The 16,852-nt window shown below is 40.2% G+C and overlaps 1 protein-coding gene across 2 annotated transcripts in view; it reads right to left on the bottom strand.

Moving 5' to 3' along the window:
• itfg1 (integrin alpha FG-GAP repeat containing 1) overlaps positions 1-16,852 on the bottom strand; it is a 258,075-nt gene that overhangs the window by 102,719 nt on the left and 138,504 nt on the right. For both annotated transcript variants that reach the window (XM_035946300.2, XM_023265997.3), the window contains exon 11: positions 375-525. In XM_035946300.2, the coding sequence (XP_035802193.1) occupies positions 375-525 (151 nt within the window). The remainder of the gene's footprint in view (positions 1-374; positions 526-16,852) is intronic.

The following is a 16,852-nucleotide window of genomic DNA, read 5'->3' as shown; positions in this document are numbered from 1 at the left end:
TACTTGTGAGTTTGAAAGGAAAACCAAAAATGTTAAATAATTTTGCTCTCAGTGTAAAAAAAAAAAAGCTTCACACATAATCTGCTTTTCTGCATTAGGGAAATAAAATATTCTTGTTCGCTCTGTGAGATTTATTCATTTTTCTTTTCCATACTAATAAAAAGGTTTTCGACATTGTATAAATTATCATAAAGCAATGGTAGTTTTTTGGAACATCTGACAGACTGGGACAAAGGTGGTAGATATGTAGAGGAGAGGTGCATGATGTATGAAGTGGGATGAAATCAAAGGAAAAATAAAAACGGTGGGAGGAATGGATGGTGGTTATGTTACAGCGATTGAGAAAACCAAAAATCAACACATCAACTACTCACATCCTCATAGATGTCAAAGAATGTGGCCATGGTGGCATTTTGGATGGCTCCCAAATCTGATTGGTCCCAGTGGATGTGGAACATTCGTCCTACCTTGTGGCAGCTTGGGTTTTGACATGGTACGTTCTCCAATAGGAAGGCCTGCTGATTGCTGGAAGTACACAGAGAAAAAAAAAAACAGAAAATGTATGTTATCAGTTGCATCTAGGATGCTGACAGCGAGGCTGATGCTATCTAATGCAGAAAATATGTTCATGTCACCAGCTTATCACACTGACAGTTCAGATCAGGTGAATCATACCTGTGGAGTCTTGTGGAAATTAGTGCAGTGGTATTTACAATCTACCAACTTACTGCCTCCATCTCAATTTCTGATGTGGATCCTGGTCTCTGCAAATTTCACCACCATCCTCCTGCTATGAGCTGAGTCTAAACTGGATGTTAGCTGCTTAGAGTCATTTCAAATTAGGCCTGCATGATAAAATTAAAGCAATTTGGAGCAGTAATAGACACTTCATCTATTGCAATAAGAAAATTTTTGATAGAGTTCAGTTGCACCAACAAACTCCGAATATGCATCATTCCTGGCTGAAACTATCTGTTATACCCCTTGACAATAGAGCCCCGGTGACCCCTGTCGCTCTCTCTGTAGCCTTTGTGGATGCCCTCTGAAGTGCACTAGACCTCCCCTTATGGAGGTATGGCCTGCAGGGACTAGTAACTGCCCTTGCGGGATCGTGGTTTAAACACCTACAACCCTGTGTCCCCCCACCACCCCACCTATGTGACACACTCCCAGCACCCTGCTTCAAGGGCTGACGGACAAGACGTTGTGGTGCGAAAGGAGGTCAGTGCAGGGTCCCCATCCGGTGATACTTTAACTTCAGTGTGGTTCAGCAGCCTCATCTTGTCATCCTTTGTGCATCTCAGGGTTTTACTTTTTTACTCCGCCAAGGAGTTATGTGATGATCGGTGTTGGTTTGTCTGTCCATGTGTTTATTTATCTGTTAGCAACATTACTCAAAAACAGCTTTGGATGAAATTTTCACGGAGGGTCAGAAATGACACAAAGACCAATTGATTAGATTTTGGCAGTGATGTGGATTATAGTCTGGATCCAAGGATTTCTTAAAGATTTCTTTATCATTGAGAGATAACGGCACGTCGTCACTGTAACTATGACTATAAGTGAACACTACAGCAGTTGCCTGCATCAATTCACGTGGCCCGCTACGTACTTCGGTCAGCCGCCGGAAATGATACAAGGAATGAGCAGCCTTGGTGGAGTACTGTGCTCTCTGAGTGCTTTTCTAGTTTCTTATTTGACATGTGTCAAGTTGAGATCATTTCTTTATTTTTATTTGTCTGTTTACCATTGTTACCAATAAACCATTACCTGTGCACCTTGATAAATAGGCTAACCTGGTCTTCTCCTGGTCTTTATTAAAAATAGGCTATTAAAAGTGATCAATGATTAATGACATTCCCTGAATGGAACAATTTATTGTGACAAATTTTTCAGCTTGTATAATTTGTGGAAGTTATAACCGAATGACTGTTATTATTTTCACTGCAAACAACACTGATCTAGAAAATAAACCATTGTCCTTAAAATCACCTTTATAGCTCCTATGTGATGCACCTTTAATGTATTCATTAAAGTAGTTCCACCAAAAGCAATGCATTCACTCAAATAATAGATGCGAGGTGACTCTATTCTCTCAAATCTACACATGGGGAGTGGTACTGAACTAGGGCTGCAACCACAAATCGATAAAATCGATAAAAATCGATTATTAAAAGCGTTGGCAACGAATTTAATTATCGATTCGTTGTGTCGCGCGATTCATGTGTCACTCGCCATGTCGTGGAGCTGTCTACTTCACCAGCAGAGCTTTGTCAATGCTGGCTGACTGAAATAAAGTTTAGTTTTTTTTGATCAATGCTGGCTGACCGAAATAAAGTTTTTTTTTTTTTTTTTTAAAATCAATGCTGGCTGACTGAAATAAAGTTTTGTTTAAAAAAAACAAAAACTCCACCTGCAGAGCGAGTTGAACAGAGCGAGGTGGAGGCAGAGTGGAGGCAGTATTTTCAAAGGAAAAGTAAATTCAACAAATGAAACACAACCGAAACGGAGAAAACAGTTTGACCGAAGTCCTCAAAAGTGTGGGAGCATTTCATGCTTTACAAAACAAAAAACATACGTAACATGCAAGCTTTGCAAGAGTAATATGAGATGGCACAGGAGCACCACGATGATGATAGAGCACCTGAAACGGAAACACGTTGGAGTCACCGATGAGGATGAAGGAGCTCATCAGCAGGGTAAGTCACTACAGTATGTACTTTTGTTCCATTTTAAAGTGAGGAAATATAATGTTAGTCTCTCTGGTAGCTCGTCTGATGCTAGCATTTGTTTGTTAGCTGATTAATGACAGTGATAGGGCTCGTGTGTGTGTGTGATACTTTTTATTTCACTTTAATCAGCTTAAGCAGAGTTTGAATGTGATTTATAAATAAACGTAACTTGCACACAATGGTGATAATAATTTAAAGATTAAGCCTCAAGTTTTAATTTTCTGACAAAGTCTGAGTGAAGACACTGGTCTGTGTTGGAGTGAGGCAGGATGAATTGCATTTAGACAGGGGTTAAAGGAACTTCCTACATCTCAATTTATGTAATGAAGCATTTTTTATGGTGCTTGTACATATATATATATATATATATATATATATATATATATATATATATATATATATATATATATATATATATATATATATATAAAAATAAATAAATAAATAAATAAATAAAAAAAATTTCGATTGATTAATTGCAGCGAAAATAACGCGTTAAAAATAATACCGCAAATAATTTCACCCTCCTCAGTTCCCTCATTTCTGGCACACCGGTAACTCTGATGAACACTCCAGCCCAGTAGGTGGCGGTAGCCATGAAGAAGAAGCACGGGAAGCACTGAGTGAAGTCAAGCACTGGTGAACAGTGAAGGAAGACGAGATTGAGCTTGTTGGACGGAAAGTTTTCTTTTAAAAATCTTCCTGATGGCAGCTTGGATAAAAGCCTGGTTGTGTGCAAATTGTACAACAAAGAGTTTTCTGATCACTGCGTCACTTCAAGCCGACGGTATCACCTCAATGTAAAACATGTTGCTGTTAGCACCAGAGCTAACGTTAGCTACGAGTCATGCTAACGGTGTAGCCATCCCATAATAGACCACTTTTCTAGACAGTGCTTGAGTTTACAGAAAGTCTTAAAATGTTGAATAAAATCACTATAATTGCACTTAGATTTGCAGTAATCTGTGAATGTAGCAGACAGATGAAAAATGCAGATAAATAGAAATGAAACATTTTTGTGGTTTAAGTTTTTACTCCGTTGAGGCTCTGCCTGCTTGGAGGAGGAATAACCTAAACAACAAAAATATCTGTCTTTTAATAACTTAATTATAAAATTATTGTTTATAAAAAAATTACATAAATAAAATTTGATATTCCTATAAAAAGAACCATCAAAATGACACCATTTATCAAACCCAGAAAAGATGAAAACAGAATGAATCTCTGGATTTTCAACTTTCTGAAGCTCCTTGAACTACTTATGCTGATTTTATGTGCCATACAGTGGAAAAAAAACAACAAAATTCAGGCCTTAAACAACTTGCAGCACACATTAAAAACAAACAAAAAAACAAAACAAAACAACAACAAAAAACAAGTTAAAGATTCTTTTTTTAACCCTTTATCCTTTTCTGCTTGTCTGGATACACAGAAAACTGTCCACTGCTCTGCATTATGTGTATATACATCTGCTGCGGTGACCACACCCTGTATTAGGCCGTTTTTAGCAGATGCACACAAATGGCGTTTCATTTACTTCCACTGAAATAAAACCTTACAACTAACACCTTTTTTTCCTCCCTGGCTTTTTACCTATACTTTTTGTGCTCAGTCTTTGTTACCATCTCCCTGTGATTCATTGTAGAAACTGAATTCCCTTTATTCTCTATCTGTGTCTTTGTAACTTTGGAGACAGCTTTCTGTATCTGTTCTTAGATCTCTGTGGGAGTGGCAAGATGGAAAAAAGCTGCTGGTCTAAAAAAAAAAAAAAAAAAAAAAAAAAAAGAACAATCATGAAAGCCCTCCCTCTCTCAGGATTTTAAATGATTTTACCCCCCCCCCCCCCCAGACTCTATCCCAATGCAAGTATCTGGGGAATGAAGGTGAAGGCAGACCACAAGCTGTGATATTTGTCATGTAGGACGTTTTAAAAAGTTGAAAGACTGTGTATTGGTTGCAGTGAAATATTCACCTGTCATAGTTTCAGAACAGGAGGGACATAAGTAATAAAACCATTGCAATATAGAAAGTTTTTGATGCTAACGGTCATTAGTATGATAATGTTATCCACCTTGAAATTGTTTACTTTGGTTAGACAAAATGCACACGTGGAGAATTGAAACTCAAGTGATACACGATACACATAGAGACGCACAGGGATAAATGTGTTTTGTATTCTATACATATACCGTACAATGTGACAGTACACATTATTTTCCTGTCTTTCAGAAAAGAAAGTAGAGAAAGAAACAAACAAAAAAAGAGAAAAAAATTCATGAGAACAAGGTGAGATGACAGATGCCAAGGATGAAAAGCCATTCACATAAAGGTGAACACCATGTTCTATTTAAAGCATGGGCTTTGTGTGCATAATATACTGAATATGACAGTTATCAGAGCAATAAATGTTGATGTTACAAAAGAGCTAGTTTCAACCAAGCAACCCAAGTTGTCAAATTGGTACTTAAAATGTACTTGTAAGCCTCTCCAGTGTTTTTAGCTTGACGTTAGGAAAAATGGAGCGTAAGTGAACAAGCACAGAAAGCCAGTGAACTTGCTATTATAGTGTTGTATCATTGTAATTTATCATGAAGTATCTAATGGTAACTTTGATTACTGTTTTTTTTAAAGTACACAAGTTCTGACAATCAGCATCAGGCATAGTTCATCAGTTCTGCAGAATTTTGGCAGCACTGGATGGTTTGATGTAAGACCTCGTGCTTCAGTGCATCAACCTTTGAGCACAAACACTGGACTTTCATCAAAGACATTTTATGCAAATGATGACACATGGCATTAGAAGTGCTGCATGGTGAGGACAAAGTTCAGTGAAACTGAATTGAAATATGACATGCATTGGTCTGGACAAAACAGTGTTTGTTTTATTAAACACAGGATAAACTGCAACAGACATGTAATTAATTATAATCAGTATGCAGTATGTCAGACTCCAAACTCCACCATGGCCAAGACCAAAGAGTTGTCGAAGGACACCAGGAACAAAATTGTAGACCTGGACCAGGCTGGAAAGAGTGAATCTACAATAGGCAAGCAGCTTGGTGTGAATAAATCAACTGTGGGAGCAATTATTAGAAAATGGAAGACATACAAGACTATTGATAATCTCCCTTGATCTGGGGCTACACACAAAGATCTCATCCCGTGGGGTCAAATTGATCATGAGAACAGCGAGCAAATATCCCAAAACTACACCAGGGGACCTGATAAATGACCTGCAGAGAGCTGGGACCAAAATAACAAAGGTTACCATCAATAACACACTACGCCGACAGGGAATCAAATCCTGCAGTGCCAGACATGTCCCCCTGCTTAAGCCAGTACATGTCCAGGCCTGTCTGAAGATTGCCAGAGAGCATTTGGATGATTCAGAAGAGGATTGGGAGAATGTCATGTGGTCAGATGAAACCAAAATGGAGTTTTTTGGTACTAACTCAACTCATCGTTTTTGGAGGAAGAAGAATGCTGAGTTGCATCCCAAGAACACCATTACCTACTGTGAAGCATGGGGGTGGAAACATCATGCTTTGGGCTGTTTTTCTGTAAAGGGGACAGAACGACTGAACGAATGAATGGGGCCATGTATTGTGAGATTTTGAGCCAAAACCTCCTTCCATCAGTGAGAGCATTGAAGATGAAATGTGGCTGGGTCTTCCAGCATGACGATGATCTCAAACACACCGCCCGGGCAATGAAGGAGTGGCTCCGTAAGAAGCATTTCAAAGTCCTGGAGTGGCCTAGCCAGTATCCAGACCTCAACCCCACAGAAAATCTGTGGAGCAAGTTGAAAGTCTGTGTTGCCCGGCGACAGCCTCAAAACATCACTGCTCTAGAGGAGATCTGCATGGAGGAATGGGCCAAAATACCAGCTCCAGTGTGTGCAAACCTGGTGAAGACCTACAGTAAACATTTGACCTCTGTCATTGGCAACAAAGGTTATATTACAAAGTATTGAGTTCAACTTTTGTTACTGACCAAATACTTATTTTCCAGCATAATTTACAAATAAATTCTTTAAAAATCCTACAATGTGATTTCCTGGATTTTTGTTTCACATTCTGTCTCTCACAGTTCTGTCTCTCACAGTTGAAGTGTACCTATGATGAAAATTACAGACCTCTATCATCATTTTTAGTGGGAGAACTTGCACAATCAGTGGCTGACTAAATACTTTTTTGCCCCACTGTAGACATTTGCCATTAGTGTGTGTGTGAGTGCATGTGATAGCATGCAGCAAAACAAATGACCATTAATCACGGTCAACTTTTCTAAAGCGATTTACTACCTGCAACAAAGAGAAGGAAACAAATCCCCTTTTAATTTTTTTTCGACAGCTCAAATGCTCAGTTACATTATGTCTTACATCAGCTAGTATCAACAGATGGCAATGCCTTAAGTGCACTATTCTGGGTCTTTACAGGCAGCTAAGGGCAACAAATGCTCATTTAGTCAGTAAAGCCAGGACACAGAGTTGCTAATAAGGACAAGCATCTGTATTTAAAACACTGCAAAGTACAGGAAAGTGCAGGAATTTAATTAATTCCTATGGCGGACACATAATGCTTCAGTCGCAGGCATTAAAATAGTGTCAGTTGAAATGACGTGCTGGTGTTTCAGGATGGATGTGTCTTTGTGAGTAGTGGGTGGAGGTGATGGGTGGGGTTGGAGAAGCTTGTCTAGGATTAACTGACTTTGGCTGTGATTACACATATACTAGCTGGGGGTTTGATTAAAGGTCATTCTGTGTAATCCATGAATACTGGGTCTGTAATAGTTTCTTCTCCCTCCTCATTAGTCTTCAAGTTAACAGTACAGTCTCCACAGACTATGATGAGTTGTCACTAAGCACCTCCTGGTCAAGACGCATTGCTAATGGTGAGCATTTTGTGGCTCATTGGGATATAATCAGGCCTCAACCTGCATGGGTTGGTTGCAGTTTTCAGGGAAAGCATGTGTGTTTGTGCAAACAAAATGTAACCATTTCAAAGTTTCAGGCTGAACTTTAGAATGTATTTGATTGTGATTCACCAATATGTATGTGTATCCTTTCAGAGATTTCTGTACTTCAAAAGAACCTCTTTCTAGCACTGCAGGGGTGGTGATGGTGGAGATGAACTCAAGGTCGTTATGTGGATCACACACACACACACGTAACACACACAGCCGTGTTTCCATGGTTTCAGATGACATTACACTGACTTACATAAATTTCCTGGAGACACACTCCAACCACAACCCTAATCTCTACTTTCAGAGACCAAACCTGAACCTTATCCTTACTGTAAGATATGCCCTCACTCTAAAATTGGATAGTTTATATTATGGAGACTTGCTTTATGTCCCCATAAGGAAGACAAGTCCCTGTAACATGACTGTGTAAACATAGTTAGCTCCACACATCATGTCAGTCATACCCAACCACCCACTTTTTTTCTCACTCTGTGCTGTGTTGAGAGCAGCAGATTGGTCTGCAGACCTACTGATAAGTTCTAAACGCTTACACATACATGCACACAGCCACAACTAAACCAAAGCAACATTATCATATAAAATGGGAAACTTCAACAATTTAGGAAACGACACATTGTTGTTCATTTTGTATTATGAAAAACACAATCAAGTTTGTTGATTAGGTTTGCGGCACTATGATTTGAGGTGTATGACATTACAATGACTGAGAATCTATTTTAAGAGAAAACTAAAAAAAAAATATTGAAAGCACACAGAAACTGTACATCTTTACCAAGAGCATTTTACATTAGACAGTGTTGAGAAATGCTTTCGTTAAGGTAGGTGTTTGGTCTGCTGAAGGTAAGTTAGCTGCATTGCGTTAACACAAAAATTATGGCAATTCCTTGCCAACGATTAACTAACAGTCAGCTGAATCATTTAATTTTTAAGTGCAATATAAATGTCATTTAAATGAGACCACAACTATGCTAGCAGCTTTGTGAGGCTGTACTTCAGAACAGTGGCACTTTGTGCTAAATACTAACATCAATATGCTAACATACTTCAAAATGACATTGTTAACTTTAGCATGCAAAATGTTTAGAATGCTTCCCATATTAATTTGGAATGTTAATATATAATTCCATGTAGCACTAAAAACAAAGTGCACTTGAGGCTGCTGGAATATCACTGAAAAGAAAATGGTAAGCTCAAATTTAATCAAAATGTGACTATAAAGGTAAGAAAATGTAAAACTAAAACTATGCTATGTGCACTTTCAGCATGTGTCTGCACAGTCTGTGTGTGTGTCTTTAGTTGCGTGCCTGGAGGCTTCGATTATTGTATGAACTCAGCGTCAGCTCTGATGTGTGCGTTATGTTTTATGTGTGCCTGAGGGGAGTCTTCCACTGTCTCTTGCCCTACTCACCTCCCCTCTAATTGGTCTCCAGAGGGGCAGTTGGCTGGCAGGAGGCTGACCAGCTGATCATGCCCACGACCTTCTCTTCTTCTACCTCAAACACTCAGGGATTAGACTGCTACCTGCACACCATCTATCCATCTACTCATCCCTCTATTTCTCTGCTCAACCCCCTCAAGCCAAACAGCTATACTAACTTGGCCTGCTCTTTCTTGATGCCCTTCCTTTCCATTGCTTTCTCATTTCTTATCTGTCCCCCTGTTATTATTATGTACATGACTGTAGCAAGACTGTAGAGGAAATAAAATTCGACAGAGCCATTGTATTTTTTCATGACTCTTTGTTACAGGGTGCATGTCTATGAGTTCTGAACAGTTCATATAAAGAGTGATTTTATCCTCACAGAATGTTTACTGTGAATATTTGCAGACATTTTAAGAAGTACAATTAACACTTTAGTACACACAGTAAAAGAAATAGAACTTAGCACTGCAACAATTTTGTTGTTGTTGATTCATGGATATCACAAAAACAATACTTTAGTATCACGTAGATATCATAGTTCTGAAAATGTGACAGTATTTGCTACTTCTATGATACTGTTACTGAAAGTGCTATAGCTGTCAGACTGTGATTTGTCCAGACCGGCATTGGCCAGCACATATGGAGCAACTACCACAAGTGGAAATTGTATGTAGCGAAAGCAGGGAATATCTATAGATGACCAAAATCTCTGTTTTGGAATGGAGGAAAGCCTTCACACATATGTAAACATCGCATAGTTAGTTCAAACACAAGACACTTGCTCTAAACAAAAAGGATGCCCACTCAATAAAGGACCTAGGATCCCTGACCTATCACTATACACACCAGTGAGCAGTGATTCCTAACACATCTTTGGGGGTCATCAGGTGGGAACCTCCCTTCAACGGTGTTTCACCTGTTCAGTCCCACAACACCTCCAGGAGGCTAGGCAGTGAACTCTGGCGTCCCAGATTCACTCCCCTAGTGCCAGTTCACACTGCTCCTACACAATGCAAACAGCACTGCCACGTTCAACTGACCTAGGACCGTTTAGGAGATGCTCCATGTAGTGACCAGTGCCGATGCTACCAGTTAGCTCATGCAAGATGCTGATTACCTAGTGCCAACTGGTAAAAACTGACAAAGAAACTATATTTATAAACTCTCCAAACCCCTCTAAATGCTAATGCTAGCTGCAAGACTACTACCATGTCCAAAGCAAACTTACCACTGACAAAGAAACTACACAAGTCAGCTCACCAAACTTGCTAGTGCTACATGCTAATGCTAACTGCTAATTACTAAAATACTCCACTACTTTAGCCAAGCTCACCACAGAAAATATACAAACACACTTCATCTAAGATACAAGTACCAATTGCTAACTGCTAATTGTTAATGTTATCTAACAAGAAACAACAACAACAAAAAAAGGACAAAGACACAGCCAGTACCTTACACCACAGACTTATCTGAGATGGTCGCATGGTCCCAGAGAAACTCTAACAGGCCCTTATCTACACTTCCTCTTCCTGGACATCTGCCCATTGGGAAAGGGAAAAGAAGGCAGGGAAGGAGAGTGAAGGAGAGGGCTTGTCCTCTACTCCCTCTCCGTCTCTATTTTACCTCCCAACTATTATTATTTCTCCTAATCCATATCCACTGACTAGATCTAGCAGTCTCATCTGCCATGTCCCTCACCGTCTTCCTCAGACTCTGCTCCTGCACTTCCAGCTCCCTCAAAAGTGAAAAAGCTGACCCTGCAACAAAACCCCTACACCCCATTTCAACTGAGCGAACTCTGGTTTTCCATCCCCTCTGCTCCGCTTCTGTCTTTAAGTCTGCATACAGTGGGGAAAAAAGTATTTAGTCAGCCACCAATTGTGCAAGTTCTCCCACTTAAAATGATGACAGAGGTTTGTAATTTTCATCATAGATACATTTCAACTGTGAGAGACATAATGTGGAAAAAAAAACAAGGAAATCACATTGTAGGATTTTTTAAAGAATTTATTTGTAAATTATAGTGGAAAATAAGTATTTGTTCACCTACAAACAAGCAAGATCTCTGGCTCTCACAGACCTGTATCTTCTTCTTTAAGAAGCTCTTCTGTCCTCCACTCATTACCTGTATTAATGGCACCTGTTTGAACTCATTATCTGTATAAAAGACACCTGTCCACAGCCTCAAACAGTCAGACTCCAAATTCCACCATGGCCAAGACCAAAGCGCTGTCGAAGGACACCAGGAACAAAATTGTAGACCTGGACCAGGCTGGGAAGAGTGAATCTACAATAGGCAAGCAGCTTGGTGTGAATAAATCAACTGTGGGAGCAATTATTAGAAAATAGAAGACATACAAGACCATTGATAATCTCCCTTGATCTGGGGCTACACACAAAGATCTCATCCCGTGGGGTCAAATTGATCATGAGAGCGGTGAGCAAAAATCCCAGAACTACACGGGGGGACCTGGTGAATGAGAGAGCTGGGACCAAAGTAACAAAGGTTACCATCAGTGACACACTACGCCGACAGGGAATCAAATCCTGCAGTGCCAGACATGTCCCCCTGCTTAAGCCAGTACATGTCCAGCCCTGTCTGAAGATTGCCAGAGAGCATATGGATGATTCGGAAGAGGATTGGGAGAATGTCATGTGGTCAGATGAAATCAAAATAGAACTTGTTGTTACTAACTCAACTCGTCGTGTTCGGAGGAAGAAGAATGCTGAGTTGCATCCCAAGAACACCATTACCTACTGTGAAGCATGGGGGTGGAAACATCATGCTTTGAGGGCTGCTTTTCTGCAAAGGGGACAGGACGACTGATCCGTGTTAAGGAAAGAATGAACGGGGCCATGTATTGTGAGATTTTGAGCCAAAACCTCCTTCCATCAGTGAGAGCATTGAAGATGAAATGTGGCTGGGTCTTCCAGCATGACAATGATCTCAAACACACCGCCCGGGCAATGAAGGAGTGGCTCCGTAAGAAGCATTTCAAAGTCCTGGAGTGGCCTAGCCAGTCTCCAGACCTCAACCCCACAGAAAATCTGTGGAGCAAGTTGAAAGTCTGTGTTGCCCGGCGACAGCCTCAAAACATCACTGCTCTAGAGGAGATCTGCATGGAGGAATGGGCCAAAATACCAGCTCCAGTGTGTGCAAACCTGGTGAAGACCTACAGTAAACATTTGACCTCTGTCATTGGCAACAAAGGTTATATTACAAAGTATTGAGTTGAACTTTTGTTATTGACCAAATACTTATTTTCCACCATAATTTACAAATAAATTCTTTAAAAATCCTACAATGTGATTTCCTGGACTTTTGTTTCACATTCTGTCTCCCACAGTTCTGTCTCTCACAGTTGAAGTGCACCTATGATGAAAATTACAGACCTCTGTCATCATTTTTAGTGGGAGAACTTGCACAATCAGTGGCTGACTAAATACTTTTTTCGCCCCACTGTATCTACCCTTCTTCCTCTCATAAGCTGCCTCTACTGAATTTTCCCACAGAACTGTTAACTCAGTGAAATACACTGTCTTTCCATTCACAGACCAAAAGATAATGTCTGGCCTCAGATTAGTACATATTATTTCTTGGGGAACAACAAGCTTTCCTCCTAAATCTACCTGCATTTCCCAATCACAGGCTCCTACCAGGCGGCCACGCCTGACTTAAAGCCCCTATCCTTCTCCCCCTCTCGAACAAATTTCACCACTAATCTCTCCTTACTAGAACGTCCAGTATTCACCTGCTTTCTCCTCTCTTCAATTTCTGCAGCTGAGCTTCTCAGCACCTGATTATGCCGCCATGTATACCGGCCTTGTGATAAGCTAATTCTACAACCAGACAAAATATGCTGCAAGCTTGCAGTACCTGAGCACAGCGGGCACGATCGGTCGCCATCTACCCAGAGTCTTAGGTTCTGGGGGGTTGGCAACACATCGTATGTTGCCCCTATTAGAAATTTAATATGGCTTTCTTCCATACTCCACAGGTCCCTCCAGCTAAGCTTCCTCTTCTCAACACCTTCCCAGTTCAGCCACTGCTCCTGTTTGGCCTGACCAACTGCCTTTGCCCCCTTAACAGTTCCTCTTGTCAATGCATCTGTTCCACTATGAGCTTTCTTTTCTAATTTGGACCTGCTTTGTTCCACGCTGGTTTGCCTGGTCCAAGCCCCAAGCCTGCCTGGCCAAATTGAACATTACCTACTATTTCTGCATGCCTAAGAGCTGCCTCTGCCCCCTGCACTGCTGCTCTTGGGTTCCATTTCCTCTCACTGGTAGGATTCAGAACCACATTGCTAACTAGACTGTCCTTACTCCCAGACAATAAGAGCTCTGTCCTAACTTTTGTGCATTTAAACTCTTCTGCTAGACTAAATACTGGCAGCTGAAGTATCCCTTTCCCATACAAAGCTACACTGCTTAAGCACCTGGGAACACCCAACCATTTCCTAATATAAGAACTAACTAGCCTTTCCATTCTTTCTGCAATGGATAGTGGGACTTCATAAATGGACATTGGTTACATTAATCTAGGTCATAAGTCAAACGGCAAGAAGCACAACCTCAGTTTTCCTGGGAGCCCTGATTTATCTATTGCATCCAGTCCTTCTGCAACATCCTTTTTAAATTGCACAACTAATAAAATATCTGGATCTGTACTAAGAACGCTGCTGTACTTGAATTTCCCTCGGGATAAATGAAGTATCTATCTATCTATCTATCTATCTATCTATCTATCTATCTATCTATCTATCTATCTATCTATCTATCTATCTATCTATCTATCTAAATTCAAGCAAAGAAAGTTTTAGCTGTTCCTTTATATTCACAACATGTTATCACAATGTTCACATCCAGAGATGTGACAGCTATGATTTGTAAACTGCAATAGCCGGACTGGATGTTAATATTTTTTCATAAATTTATCACATCAGGGCTTCTTTGGATTGATTTTTTTTTCATGTATCAGGCAGCGGGGCGATGCAGTAGAAATACTAATGTCATCATGAAGGTAACTGTTCTTTCTTTTCTTTGGCAAAGTAGTCTGTCGCTGGTATGATGGACTATTGTTTTTTCACCTCATCTCATCTTGTTGCCCAAAAATGTATCTTATATCAAACAGATACATCAAATATGATAAATGACAAAGCAAACTGTTAGCAAACATTCAGTGCAAACAAGCATTACTTGATGAAAAACCAAGGCCTATAAAAACCCGATTTCAAATTTTAATGGACAAGTCAGCCAATTTAACACGGCAGCCATGAGGAGCACTAATACTGATACTATTGCAGTACTCAGCTTGTACAAACAGTTTCACAAGATTTTCTGCACCTCTGAGGGAGCTCTCTACAGTTTGAGAAAATAGCCCTGATTACATCATCACTATGATAACCTCCAGCTGCAGTGACTCAGATATAGCAAAGTTACTCAACTATTGACCGGTTGACGGTAAGACAGAGAGGGACTGACAGCAAGAGAAAGAGAGATGTGGACGAAAGGTTGGGGAAGAGAAGAAGTGGGCAGGTCCACATAGATGAAGTGACAGCGATATGTTGTCAAGGCCCTGAGGTGCTGTGGTTTCTTATTCTGCTAGCCACTGTGGTGATGAACACAGGCGGTGACTCATGACGACACAATCAAAGTCAAAGTACATCCTTTGGTATTGTCACTCCTCTACACGGTCCACCTGTCATCACTCAGGCTCCCTGGGTGCTTCTTTGCTCCTCACTCTGTTGTGTAACAAAGTCAGCTTTCTTTTGAATCCGATCTTTTGTTCAAGAGATCACAAAAAAAATTACTTGGAAATTAGCTTGTTTTGCAATTACGTAAAATAACATTTTTGACTTAAAAAGAAAATCAACATACGTAGAGCATGAAAACTGAAGCACTGTCTAACTTTTCTTGGCTGAGTGATGAAAAAGAATCAAGAATCTACACATGTTGCATTTTATATTGCAGGTAAATTTGTGTTACTAGCTTGCCAATGCACACAGCTGTGGAACAATTTAGACTTGCTGAATAGAAGAAGTGAGAGAAATATATGGAAGACTTCTTGTGTGGTTCTGGTCCCAAAGACCTCGTGCCCCAAGGAGCCCAACCACTTCAGACCTGTGGACATAACCTCTCACCTGTTGAAGGCACTGGAGAGGATCGTCCTGAACCATCTACACCCCCTGGTGAGCCCAAACATGGATCCCCTGCAGTTTGCGTACCAGCCAGGGATTGGAACGGATGACGCCGTCCTCTACCTGCTGCAGAGATCCCTGTCTCACCTGAAGGACACACTCTTTCTCCTGAGGTCACTATGAGAAAAGTGACACATGTATCAGAAGAATAATAAGATCTTGGGAGCCATAGCTGAGTTTTCTTTGAGCTCTTTCTATGATCTCATGGTCTCACATTCAAGAGGCTGAAATTAGACTTATTTTAGATCATACAGAGATCTCGTCTTTTGATCCGAGTAAGATACAGATGAGCTATTTTCTCCTGAGATCACTATGAGAAAACTGAGACATATTTGAGAAGAATAATGAGATTTTGGGAGCCATAGCTGAGTTTTCTTTGAGCTCTTTCTCTGATCTTACGGTCTCACGTTCAAGAGACTGAAATTAGACTTATCTGAGATCATATAGAGATCTCTTGTTTTGATTAAACATGAGATTATATGTGACTGTTTCTCCTGAGACGAATTTGAGAAGCAGGACAAAAGGCCTTTGGTCTCACCTTAGTATCAATAATATCTCATTTGTGTCTAGGAGAAATGGAAGAGACAACAATGAGATCTCTTGCTGCATTTTGCTTTCCTCTGGGATAGGCCACTTCTTGATGGATTATTATAGAATTTTGTACAGATATTCATGATCCAGGATGCACAGTGCCTCAGTGGTTAGCACTGTCGCCTTGCAGCTTGAGGATCCTTGGTTCATGCCTCAGCCTGGGCCTGGGGTCTTTCGGCATGGAGTTTACATGTTCTTCCTATGCATGCGTGGATTTTCTCTGGGTACACTGGCTTCCTCCCACCATCCAAAACATGCTGAGGTTATTTGGAAATTCTAAATTGTCTGTAGGCATGAATGAATGTGAGTTGGTTTTTTTGTCTCTCTATGTAGCCCTGTGATAGACTGGTGACCTGTCTAGGGTGTCTCCTGCCTTCACCCTAAATCACCTGGGATAGACTCCAGCCCCTTGTGGCCCTAATGAGGATTAAGCGTTGTATAGATAAAGGATGGATGGATATTCATGATCCCCAAAGGATACCTTCTGAATTTGTGGATCCCCCAACTTTTCCACAATGACATGACGTTGACATTTGTAGACTTAAATGAAATATCCTGACAACAACTGGATGAAAAAGGAAGTGCTGGACTGGGCCTAGAACAACAATATTGGTAATTTAAATGTGAAGAAAAAATAACTCAGAACTTAAATGTAGATTGTTTATTAATGCATTGACAAAATCAGTGTGTTTCAACATGGACATTTCATCAGGGTGTTGAGTGCAATGCTTGATTTACTTAATTTAATATTCATTAACCAAATTCATTAAGTAGTCATGATGCAAGTCACATGATATGTTGGTTCGCCACTTGAGAATTTTTTCCTATCATTTTTTTTTTACAAATAGGACATTTTCATTGCTATGGCTTACATTTTTATTTAATTATTTTGTGATGTTTGTGATCATTTTTTTCAT

Source organism: Amphiprion ocellaris, chromosome 1 (assembly GCF_022539595.1).
Source record: "Amphiprion ocellaris isolate individual 3 ecotype Okinawa chromosome 1, ASM2253959v1, whole genome shotgun sequence".
NCBI lineage: Eukaryota > Metazoa > Chordata > Actinopteri > Pomacentridae > Amphiprion > Amphiprion ocellaris.
This window is presented reverse-complemented; position numbering and strand designations above follow the sequence as displayed.